The following is a 13289-nucleotide window of genomic DNA, read 5'->3' on the forward strand; positions in this document are numbered from 1 at the left end:
AGTTAATAAATGATTCGATTCTACAAATGACCAGACTTTTTCTCGAAAACTCTTTGGATATACGAAAAATCTGGATTCAGTTTTGCTTTGTCACAAGCTAAATTCTTATGTTTACCTTTTACACGCCTCATATTTTTTTTTATATTTTTTTTTCGGCTTTTGTACTGCCCATTCGACATATTCGTATTTACGATAGTGATTCTCGCATTCAAGTGCACTCCGATAAAAGGCGGGACGATCCACGGCGGCGGGCAAACCGAAGCCACTTCGGTCGTCGAGGTAGCCAGACCGGGCGGGCGGGTGAAACGGCTGTGTACGGTAGCGGTAATACATAATAAGATATGAACGGAGGGCATGCGGCATAATCATATATCATAGGTTAGTGCGGTGTGGCGAAGTATTCCTCCATCCACACGGAGAAGTGCGCACAGCCAACGGGACCACTATCGCTATCACAACCACCATATCGCCTTCGCGTAGACACACGCGAAGACTAACCCGGCCTTTCCTCCTCCCTCGCCTATTACTACTACTACTACTACTACTACTACTACTCTCTCTCTCTCTCTCTCTCTCTCTCTCTCTCTCTCTCTCTCTCTCTCTCTCTCACCCTTCTTCTTGTATATTCCCTATTCGACCGCCGACTGAAACTCCGCCACGGTGTACACGTATGCGGCTAACACCCGCATTCGAAACAAACGCTCGTGCGGCCGTGTGCACGAGGGATTTGGTGCTGTTCCCTTAACTTTTCGAGCAAGAAAGCCGGAAGGAAACTTGACGGGCGCGCGCGGGCGACACTGCACTGGGGGTAAACGGTTTGGTCAATGAATAAATAGAAAACCGGGGGAAAACTTGACGTACTAAAACGCTTCTGGATCCGGAGGCGCGCACACGCGTACCTGGGGATGCAGCTGTAATCACGAGCTGTCCGACGCAGTAAACAGAAAGCGCCCTACCGTTGACTTATAACCGACGTAAATAAAAAGATGGACGTGGCTCTGGCTGGAGGTGATTTCGTAGTTACGTAGCGAAATCGATGAAAAACTTCAACTCTAATTAAAACTCCGAAATTCAAACATGTTACGCATAACTTCCGGTAATTCTGTATACGTTGTTTTCCGGATATTTTCTTTTCTTCGAAAACGTATATATTATTCGTTACACAATCTGCATTAATATAGTTTATTTGTATAACAGAAAATGATTTGCATTAGCTCATTAGGACGCCGAAAGTATGAACTTTATGATAGAGTGTTGTTTAAGAATTAAAACGCGTAAAGAAACAGAATCGCGCTTTTCTTCGCGGCAACTAAATCTCTGTAGAGAGATGTACACATATTTTTCCTCGCAAAGAAATAGTACTCTGCGGAATGTTCTTAAGATTTTATGTAATCTATCACTTTGCACGAAGCACGAGATAGGAAATTATTGCTGCAAATAATTTATTATTAGGAAATGATATGATTAGCGAATTAATTATCCGTTATGAGATAATCATAATTGTATAGAGATATTATCATAATTATATAATTATACATGTGGCATAATAGGCAAATGTACTTGCCAGTTATAATATTGATGTGCATCATAAAAAAGGAAAATATTAGATGAAATAATTAGACATCAAATGCGTGAAAAAATACATCGGACGATATTATTCCAATTCTTTTATATTTCGCAGAACAATATTAAGTGGATATATTCGCAATAAATTTGTATGCACGTATCATCTCGTCAAATTTATTCATGCACACTGTTGTACAGGGAATTAAATTGGCAATAACCGTAGCAGAAAATGAATTTCTATGCAATCTCATCATAGATAATTAATCTATAACAGAGTGGTTGGAAATATCTAATAAAATAATTGCAAAACATTGCTATCGCTTTGTGTCATCAAGTGAAATAAGTGCAAAATTGAAAAAAAATTTTATTGTTTCTGCCAATCAAATAATTAAATAATCATAAAGTTACTTAAAGTTGCTTTTAATTTTAGCGAGAGAAAAATAACGGAAATTAAAATTGTACAGCGCGGAGAGAAAGAAATATTGTTATGCAATTATATAAAAAAAAAACAATAAGATCAGTAATTAATAGTTTATAATAATTAATACTGCGATAAAACAGGATTGCTTTTAAAAATTATACGAACTGCATGAACAAACTTTATTGCTTCGTGAATCAAATGCAGTCATGATGGAATTGAGAAAATGATTTGTTAAAATTACTTGATCTATTTGCAAATTTATGAGCGCTCGCATTGATTAGGATAACTCATAAATTGTCTGAAACTCACATATCGATTTCATATGATCAGCATAATCAATTAATAATGGACAAATTGAAATTCAAGCACTATTGAAACCATAGCGGTTACTGCGGTCGCACCGAAAGTGACGTCATTATAAATCAATTTTCTGCTTACAGTGTATTGATGCGTAAACGGAAAATCGATTGTCCTAACTACCGTAATGCGTAAACCTCCGATTTATTTGTTTTCGGTCCTATTACAGTTAATTGGTAATTAACATAACACGCGGATTATTGAATTGCCATTACTACGATTATATCTCTTTCCCTCATCTTCCATAATAACTATTAGACTCTGTTACGCGAGCCATTTCTAATATTTAATCAAATTACTGATTAATCAAATTCTCATATTTAATCCTATTATTCCTATTATTTATATGATGAAAAATCTTTATATATTATTCCTTTCTCTTTCATGTAATTTGATCTGCATTTGAGAACAAACGGTTGCGTTAATGGTTTGCGAAAATGAAAAAGCTTATAACTGAAACAACATTCCACGAAAGTTGGCTTGCGTAGAAATAATTAATAATAATATTAAATTATCGTGAAATACATTTAATATTCTCTAAATAAAATATTTTAAATATAACAATATATACTTCTTTCAGTTCTAATTTCCCCTTCTTACATCGTGCTTAATACATGATTTCTTAAAAACGGCAAGATGGATGTTATAAATTTCTAGGGAAGTTAAAGATACTCTGCGCACCGGAACAAAGCGAATTTGAAAAAAAGTCACTTTCCTCGGAAGGAGTGATTTACAGCATTAAGCGTTCGCGAGAACGTTTGGATTTTTCCCACGCGAAATAGTTGTCGCACGTGTTTCCGACGGTAAAAAGTATCAATTAGATCGGAAGTGGAAACGAGCGAGGTCGATGCACCTCGAACGTACGAAATACCGATATTTACAGCGGTAATTAACGATTGAGCCGACACGGAGGATTGTCACGGGGTTTACTGGGCACTCCCCCGCCCCCCTCCCACCCCCCGTTCAGGAGAGTGCGCGCGCGGAAAGTAAGCGAGTGTCCCGTAAATTTCTTACGATAGCATTTCCGTGACTTATTACCGCAGCAGGCGAGAAGCGTTAGCGGTGCCGCGTCGACTAATGGCGCCATGTGGCTGGAAAATAAGAAGGCATAAGTAAGAAAACGTTACAAATCCACCCGGCTGTACTGGCCGCTGCATCGGCCATAATGTTAAACGACAATATAGTGCCGGCGCCCTTCGTCATGCGAAAATCCGAGACGGCCTTACCCCATTAAATGTACTTATATAAGATACTGACCAGTGGGCGGCCGCGCATCAATCACGATAATAGGACAATAAATATCTGACCGGCAGGCGACTGCTCGGTCTAAGGTCAAAACTGCAGCAGCTTGCAATTTCTGCCCGATTTCCTGCCGATGCTCGCCCGCAATAACTCAACTTTCACATCTGTAATATGTAATCGCTCCCCTACATCGCGGTCTAAGCCTTGCATTAGAGTGCCACACTGATCCATCCGCATTTCCCCCTCGTGTCGAAGTAATGCGATACTCTGCGCGAGAGTTGGATAGTTCGCAGACAACATTTGCCGCTTTCGAGTTTAGCCCGCTGCGTAGGCCGCAAAAGGCGAAACGGATCTCACACTCGGCCGACCAGAAAATTCCTCGATTTTGTTTACGCGATGGTGTGAGGGTGATAAAGAATTCCGATTTCCTTCATGTCGACTCCATTCGCGAATATCGACACGTCTCTCCGCGGAAGCCGTAGCATCGGGATTATTTAATACGACAGGACGTCGCTATAATGAAATGGTAAAATAATTATTACGTTAATTATATATTCCTCTTTTGTTAAACTCTCTTTTTAGCGTGCATTTTACTGCTATTTTAGTTGAAATTGTAACAATTCTGACGTGTCTTATCTATTTGTTCGAAATGTCATTGATTTATTTAGAATATTAATTTGAATTATACAATCAATTATCAATTAATTATACAATTTATATTAGAGAGATTGTGTTTATTAAAAACATCACGTATGTGACATATTCTTATTTATAAATAATATAAAAGATAAATTTGATTGCAATTGAATGAAAATTAAGAATGTATATATTCTCGCGGATGCAATTGCTCGATAAGACTCGAGGTATCGGCAATCGCCGTTCCTTACTGCAACTGTAATTCTAGGTCGGCCTCGTTTCGCGAGCGAGTTATACAAAACGGAAGTTTAGATGTACGCGCGGAGTATACGAAGGTGGCGTATCGGACGGAAACTTCACCTTTTAATATATAAATATAGCCGGAGGTGTGGGGGTTCAGCATAAGGCGCGTGTGCATTAACTGTTCAAAACTACGACATGTAAACCTGCTTTCCTCCTGTATAAACCATAAAACAACGGGCTCTGGACCGGCAGACGACCTCGGCAACCCAGGCTAACTATTAAAAGTTGCAAATTGCTGCAGACACACTGCGGGCCCCGTGTTCGCGCGTACCGGCCGTCTTGGGCACTCGCGCGCGCGTTTGTCCTGTCCTAACTTACTTACTTACCAGACTTACTCGCTTCCTTACTTATATAGTCACTCGCTTACTTATTCCCCGCCTCGTATTCCTTATCTTTCGCACTTTTCCGCGCCGCGGTTTCCCCGTTTAACATTACTTGTTCCCGTCTCGTTCCCTTCTTTCCGCAGTAACCACTCCGACGGAAATCTCGAGAAGTCTGTTTCAGCGTTATGCAACGGAATAACGAAATAGCGCCGGGCCGTATTATTTTTTACTGCGTTTGTTCGAAGCAACGCACCGGCTGGCAACGACAACAATTATCCCGGTGCCATTCATGGCTAACGAAGCTATCAGCCAGTTAGAAATAATTCATATTCATATTACTACATAATAGACAATAACATAGGTTATTTAACTTCCATACGCATACTAGTGTCCGATATACTATTCGGCAGACTATTTGCTACGGTTAGTTTACCGTTTAGTTGCGGCGTCCCAATGCCGCTTCCAAATATATTTTGTAAAATAGTTTACGATACGCGGCTGGCTGGTAATCGTACAAAGCACCGCATGGGCGTAAATGCTTTATCAAGCGGTACGGAGTATTTTGCCTCTGTTCGCACATTTCGCCATAATTCGGTTCAATTATCATTCGATTATATCGATTTTAGAGGTGTGCATTTAGCATCAACGTGCAAATGCGGGCCTGTGAAATTACGAAAAATATATCTGCTCGGAGACGTAAATCCCATGAGCAGTTAAATCAGACGCGTTACCGAAATCAAATAATGATATATATTGATTCTCTCAGCATGCACTGTAAAATTCATTAATAGCCGTCACAATGATAATTTTGTCAAGAAGAAATCAAATCACAACATTAATTCATATCCGCGTTTATTAAAAGATAATGTAATGCTTCGGGCATTGTAATTTTATATCCTTATTAAAAGAATTGTCAGCGATTAATTGCCGCGTCTCGAAAAATGCTATTTTTATCTCTGTCTACGCGCAAGTTTCATAAACCCTTGTAACCCAGGAGGATTTAAATACCGTAACCTGTCCGAGACTGCACAAACGACGCCGAGGGTCGGCTATGCCGACGGTCAAGAAAATGAAAAGTAACGATTCAATATCAACACTACGCGGGTTGCGTGTACCGAATTAACACGTACTGATACAGCCGGTGTATCGTCCACGTTGGTGACACCATTCTTCCATTAAGCCTGTCTGCATTTTCTGCGTATCGTACACGTGGCTTTTATTATCCGCACTTCGTCCGTAACATTTTACTGTTTCTCGCTTATATCATGCTCGTGAAATCTATCACCGTTAATTGGCAATAGGATTACGTTGAAGAATAAAGTTGCAATCATGCAATGTATCTCAATAAGATTGCTTTCGAATAAAGTACAAGAAGAAGCGAGAAAAATAAAGATGAAAATAATAGGAAAATAAAGATTTGTTAAAACGAAAGTAATACGTCGACGAGTCGAACGCATATTTTTGCACGGAATTTTCCCGGAAGGTTTATTAATTGCCAATAACGTTTTACAAGGGAAGTCAGTGTTGCGCACCGCACTGTCTGAAAGAACAATGAGTTGTCGATAAAACTGATGGATTTTTATCATTCTTAGTGCACTCTCTGTTGGAGCAGCTTTTGACAAAGGGTGGCATAAAATCAGTGATGTACGGCACACGCGTGATAGTATAGAATTAGCCGTTGGCTCTCTGCGGACGTCTCGTATGTTGCGAAATTCAATACAGTGAAACTTATTCCGCGGCTCGTTCGTGAATCTCGCCGCGTTTACGTATCTTCATTTTTTCCCGGGATGCGATCGATTCCACCGAAATGACTTTTACTATCTATCGAATATCTGCGACGCCACGAGCGGGTACACGGCGATGCATAAAGAATCCAGTTTACGGCGTCTGTTAGGACTCGGCGATACCCGACACGTCCCATTTCCGCCGTCCGACGTCTTCTCCAAGTGAAACCACTTCCTCGCTGCTAGAATCTGCGGATCCGATTTACTAGTAATGTGATCGATTCTCCTAAGTTTGTCTAAGACATTTTTCCGACTCCAAAAATCAGTAGTAATGCAAAGAATTGCTGTGTTTATGCCGATGTAAATAGAAACGACTTGACGCGCTGCTTATAAGCGCGCATCAACATCTTGTGCTGTTTTCTTGCTGCATTATCACGTAACACTAAATGCATTGCTTTTTTATGTTTCAGGAGATGAAAGTTAACTGGGCGACGTCGCCGGGTAACCAACCAAAGCAGGACACGAGCAGTAAGTACACACTTTTTTAGATTTTTATTTTTGCATGAAAAAAATATTTAGCAATATATGTTTTCTGTATTCACTTGACTTGTTCGATTAGTGCATAATCAAAGTATGATCAATTCGAAAATTATTGTCGGAAAAAAGTTTTAAAACCGCTTCAAAGTAAAAGTACAGTTTGTGCAATACGTGACGCAAGAAGCTTCGAAAGTCTTCTCATCGAGTACTAGCAGATAAACAAAGGTTCGAATAGATTCGATTTAATATTTCTATATTAATATGTAAAGATAAAATTACTAAAGCAATAATATTTAATTTACATATTTGTATCAAGTATTTATTATTTAGTTGTAATAAAATAGAGTACTGCCTCTCATTTATCATCATTACATCGCGCGACAATAATACTATACACTTATTCTTTTGATATATATCATTTATATTATAATGCGTACAGGTAAAATATACGTGCTCAAATAATTCTTGATAATTAATCTATATTATTTCTTTATGATGCTTATAATATAATCAAATAAAATTTGATAAATTATATAATGTTATTTGTCATAATGAAAGAATAACTCGCAATTACGATTGAATAATGAAACATGTCCACTTAAAGTTTAAACATTTGAAAATCTAAACATTGGATAAATTTAATAGATGGATTATATGAAATTATCAATCTTATTTTATAACTATTTTATTATTACGTTTGCATTATTTTCCAATTTTTTATTTTTAATAGAATTTATATTATCTCTAATTTTACAAAAAGATATTTTTACAAATTTTATATATATTATTTCATATAAAATTTTAGAAAATTATTGTTGCATTTTCTGTTTTAATAATTATTTCACAAAACCCATTATCGTCGAATAGAAATTAAATTAATTTACCAGGCTAAAATAAAATAATTTAACATCTGTGACATTAAATTAATGTTTTATTAAAAAAGCATTTATTAAATACATCGTTAATAACATCGTTTTATCTTGATTCCGTGTAACTACAATCACTCGCATGTTTAATCGAATCGAATGTTAATTGAATGTTTAACGTCGACAGACGTTTGAGACTCCTATTAACCAGTAACATTGGCAACGAGAATCTCCATGTAAAAATTTTAACTCACGGTAATACAATTTTGTAGAACAAATTCGAATCGTGAATATGTAAATATTAATATTAATAATGAGTACGTTAATATTTTCCTTGAAAATAACGTGCTTTTTGTATTATCGATAATGATATATTATTTATATTCAAAATTATTAATTTTATACAGTATATTAATATAATTCTAAATAAATAAGGTTTGTATTACTTAGATAACTAAAATAAGAGTACATTCGATAATCGAACAAGTATCTAAGTTCACCTATGTACATATACCTATGTATCAAAGCGCCAGTTTCGCGAATCGTCACGATCCGACAAGCCATTACAGTTTCTGTATTCGATACAACGCGTTAGAAATAGATTTTCCAGCATCTCACGGCACCGTATAGTTTTCAGCGTCAATAAAACATGCTCCAGTTTTCTTATCGCTGAAAAGAGAAATCGTTGGAACATTACATACTGAAACGCACAGCGAATATGGATCAAACGATGCTTAGAATTAATTATCTTTCATCTCCCTTCACGATAACAGATACTTCCAATTTAATTTTCAAATCGGGCGATAGATATAGTGCGGCTGTGCGCCGCAGCGTGCAATAATTATTATAATATAGTAGAAAAAATGCGTAATACAAAAATACGTTACGTTACGTAAAAAGCGATAGATTTTTTTTCCGGTTTTGTCACAGATTTTGCCAAGTGCACAGACATAATTCGCTCGTCATCGCGTTTAATTTATTATTTCAGCATTTCTACATACATAGATAAAGGATATTCAGTGAAATGGGGCTTGGCGTAACAGTTCCATGTATTTCTAGAATAACTTCTACGCGTAAGGCTGTCCGGTACAGCGGTAGTTCGGGATTAAGCGTACGTCCCTTGTGATAATCTCTTTTGCTTCCTGTGTCTGGGATCCCCAGAGAATCAGCCATAAACCACGAAACCCGTCATAACTACTTTCTTCCCACGATCTCTGCACGCTCGTGCGCATAGGAGAGTTGATACGAATACGGATTACAATGCAAGCCGGACGAATTAGAAAAGCTTTTCAATCTCTTTTTTTTTTGCGCAAAAAAATTTGTTATGTTATCCGCCGCGCTCGCGGGACAACAGACGCGACGCGGGCTTACGAATATTTTGAGATACAACTTATTGTCAATTACAACAGTGTGTGAATGATATGAATGATGAATGAAGTCCACCCGTTACATTCCCAAATCCCTCGGCATCGACGTCCGCGCGCGAGCCGGTGCGAACCTGAAATAATTTAACAGGCACGCATGACGGCCAAATAAATATCGCAGGAAGATTCCCCACACCATTCGGCGCTCGTTACACGTGTGAAAAGGTGCGCGGTCGTGTCTCTGTGTGCACCCCGCATTATATATGTACCGGCGGCGAGCTCGTGCACGCGTGTGCGTGCTTGAAATTCAGTGAGGGCGGCAGCAATATTTAACTCAGTCTGAAATTCCTCTTTTTATGGACTTGTAAAACCGTGACAGGCACATGGGACCCGATCCTGCCTCCTCCCTTCCATCCTTCGTCCCTGCCGTTTTGCCCCCTCCCCCCCCCCTCACAGCCCCTTGTTGCTATCTGCATCCCTGCCTCTCTTGCTCCCCGACTCGCACAGCCGCTCGCGTGGTTAGATAGCAGTCTCGTATCTCTCTTGTCGTTCTCTTTCCCATCGCCGGTCGACGCGGTCCGCCGCCGCGTATCTATCCACCTACCTACGATCACCTTCTCTCCACTTCCCTTTTTCCTTCGCTATCTACCTACGCGCACCTACCCCGAGCACTCTCCTCTCGAAGCACTATTTCTCCTCGGCGACAAATGCAAAACTAAAACGTATCTCCTCCCCCCCCCCCTCTCCCCCTATTCTCTCTGTAAATATGCCGGAATAGCTACCAGGGTGGCCAGAGTTTTTCCTCCGTCTCCCTCCATTTTCTCCCGTCGCGCTCTCTCTCTCTCTCTTTCGCCGTTGTCTACTTTCGCCATCCTCCTCACGATCATATGTATGCAGTATTCGGCGAATGGATACGGAGACGTCGTGCGGCTGCAACTGGGACGACGGGTTGTTTTACTTTTCCGCGAGAGATTGCTAGTAAACTCCAGCGCCGATGCACCTGCTCACATCTCGCGGCTGTGACTCTTACGTCGCGCCTGTGTGTAAGAATATGTTTGTCCAAAAGGCTGCGATAAGATAAAGGAGGAATTCCAACATATATCATAAGCGCTCACTTGTTCTTAGCTTCGCCTCCTATTACTGAATTATTCTTCTGTGCCGATAATGTATATTTTGTTATATAAATATTCATAATTTGCTATCCGACGATATAAAAATAATTTTCGCTGTAAATTTGATTTAGAAACTAATTTCTAAATAGAAATAATTGGTTATTGTAATCATAATCATATCAACAATAGATAGAGTATTAATTTTGTTTACAGTATATCGTTAGCATTTTGATTTTTTATAATTACAGATTTAGGAATTTGTACAATTTATATCGAGCAAGAACATATAACTGTTATAAAACATAAACCGTGTCAAAATTTTGACGACTGCTAGCTAGATTAAACACATTTGAATTTCCATGCCGCGAAACTGCAAATAATATTTCACAGCTAAAAGTCAGGGAGAGATAGCAGCGTTTGTGAGAGATCGAAACGATGTACAGATATAATATTTGCGGAGTGTCTCTATACGATATGGCAGGCTGTATTAGTTTCAGGTCAGTACCTGACTGTTAGACTGCGACTTTAAGACCGGTTTATGCGAGTGTCGTAATACGCAGTCGTAGGGTCTAACGCGAGGTATATTTCGCAAAGATGAAAATATAGCAGCTGAAGATGGCCAGCACGGAAGCATAACAAACGGCGATGGTACGAGCGGCGAATTGCAATAAAATATTTTGAACTTTCATGTCTCGCAATATATTTATCGTGAGGTGGCAACCGTGTCCGTAAGTAAGTGGAGTTTCATAATTTTTACTTAAAGCAAACAGTAGTTATTTGTGAAGGAATAAAAGATCTTCACACTTTTCCAGAAAAATTATGAACTCCCTTACATGGACGTACAATCACATTTAACAATATATATGCTTATTTAAACAGACACACACACACACACACACACACACAACCGTATAAATAATATATATTCTCGAGGTGACACGTTCGGCATTCGCTAAAATTAGCGATAGCCGAAACTTACAGCGACAACATACGGGACGCGATTTGCATAAATGCAATTTGTGTAATTGCAATTTCAATTATCTCAATCGCTATGCAGATTTGCCCATAATCCCTTATAGTGATAGTGACCCCGATATTATAGATCAATTTCACGCCGAACCCCTTTAATAGCGACATGCAATCTCCGCGCCCACCTCATTGCAGCTACAAATAGATACCGACCCAACGCAAGATATAAAAGGAGGAAGTTCGGGAAAGAGGAAAATTCCCTGTTCCACTTTCCTCCTTTGATCGTTGACAGGAACGGCACTTGAAGGAGCGACGGAGAGAAGAAGAAAAGGGGTCTGGCGAAGGGGGGGGGGGAGGGGGCAGGGATAGGATAAACAGAAAGAGGATTGTAGAGTCGTGGTGAAAAGCGCTGGATTGGGTTTGGCTGGCTGACTGCGTAATCGTGCATCGTTTTTCCTGCATTATGAATCGCGCCGAGGGATAATCGTACTAGTATTTACGGCGCTTTTCGACACAAAGGGGTTACATCCCGACTTCCACTCCTGTATTCCGTTTATCCGCGTCGAGAAGCGTTTACCGTTAGACCGTAAGCCGTATGTCTCTACTGTTTACGCGCATTACTGCCGCTATTATCGTTATTAATAAGGCGCAAGCTCTATTTCTCACATCCGCCCTTTGCGCGTCCATTCGCACGCGCCTTAGCGTTCCCGCATTTCCGCGAGAGAGCGCGGAATATCCTCCCCGACCGTGTCGCGTACCGCGTCCCCGCGGTTTGTGTTTTACGGCCCGTGAAGATAGCATCGATCCTCCAATCCGGTTGTAAATCTGATTTCCTCGCCGATTCGTCGTTACGTTGGTCTCGCCAATAGATTACAAAAATACTCTTTGATGCGTTCGAATAGAGTTTTTGGAAAGAGATAAATTCTCATCCCGATTTGCGACTGAGTCAACTCAATCGGCATCGATTACAGTGCAGTGCGGAGATTGTTCATTTACATACGCGCCGGCGCGAATACAAATGTTCTAATGTATGTACATTCGCGAGGAATCCGCGTTTAACCGGCGACACGATGCAGATCAACGGACCGAGAGAATAGGATGAGCCGCGGGAGACAAGTGCATCGTGCATTCTCTTTGTTCACGCTGTTGCATCAAAGCCCACGCTCAGACACACTCGCGCGACATACATACAAATATATATATATATATATATATATATATAAATATACGCCTCCGCGTGCCACCTCTGCCCATTCCGAACCTTGTGGTGTAACGACGCTTCGTGGTGCATCGTGCGGCGAAAGCTCTGCCGTTGGCATTTGTGGGCAGCTCACGGCCGATGGGAGAATCGGTAAACCACGATGTGGTATCATATCGAGATCGAATCTTGCGCCAGTCTCATGCATGAGCTAATAAGTATGAGGGTTAGATTCCGGTATCCGGAGACACAAAGGCTGATCCAATGATGAAGGGCTGATAACGCGGAGTAGTTAGAGCAACCGTGTAAAAACAAATTAATTATTCTGCTCATTGTCTGAAGCTCGACTGAAGCTTCGGAAATAGAAAACTTGATTAAAAAATATAATTTGCGTTAAAAAGAATCTTAAAAGAAATGTTAATCATTTGTTATGCTATTTATGTGTGTTTGAAAAAAATATATATGTAAAAAGAACTATTTTTTCCATTATTCCTTGGTTTATAATTAAAAAATTATTATTAGAATATTAAATAATACAGAAAGGTTTATATGTCTGTAGATAATAATACTAAAAAAAATGTTAAAAGACTCGTTTTAACATTCAGTTGTTTTCATACAGTCGCTTTACATCCAGTTAGAATGCACGTTCTGCCGAGAGGATGTAAGCATTA

At 39.6% G+C, this 13289-nt stretch overlaps 1 protein-coding gene across 10 annotated transcripts in view; it reads left to right on the forward strand.

Annotated features, from left to right (window-relative positions):
- The window catches only part of LOC105676868 (nucleolysin TIAR), a 395737-nt gene that overhangs the window by 166232 nt on the left and 216216 nt on the right, over window positions 1-13289 (forward strand). For all 10 annotated transcript variants that reach the window (XR_010889754.1, XM_067353317.1, XM_067353315.1 and 7 more), the window contains one exon: window positions 7043-7100. Coding sequence is in view for 9 of the 10 variants with exons in the window: in XM_067353317.1 (XP_067209418.1) it covers window positions 7043-7100 (58 nt within the window). In the remaining variant the exon portion in view is untranslated. The remainder of the gene's footprint in view (window positions 1-7042; window positions 7101-13289) is intronic.

The sequence above is a fragment of the Linepithema humile genome, chromosome 4 (genome assembly GCF_040581485.1).
Source record: "Linepithema humile isolate Giens D197 chromosome 4, Lhum_UNIL_v1.0, whole genome shotgun sequence".
Taxonomy (NCBI): domain Eukaryota; kingdom Metazoa; phylum Arthropoda; class Insecta; order Hymenoptera; family Formicidae; genus Linepithema; species Linepithema humile.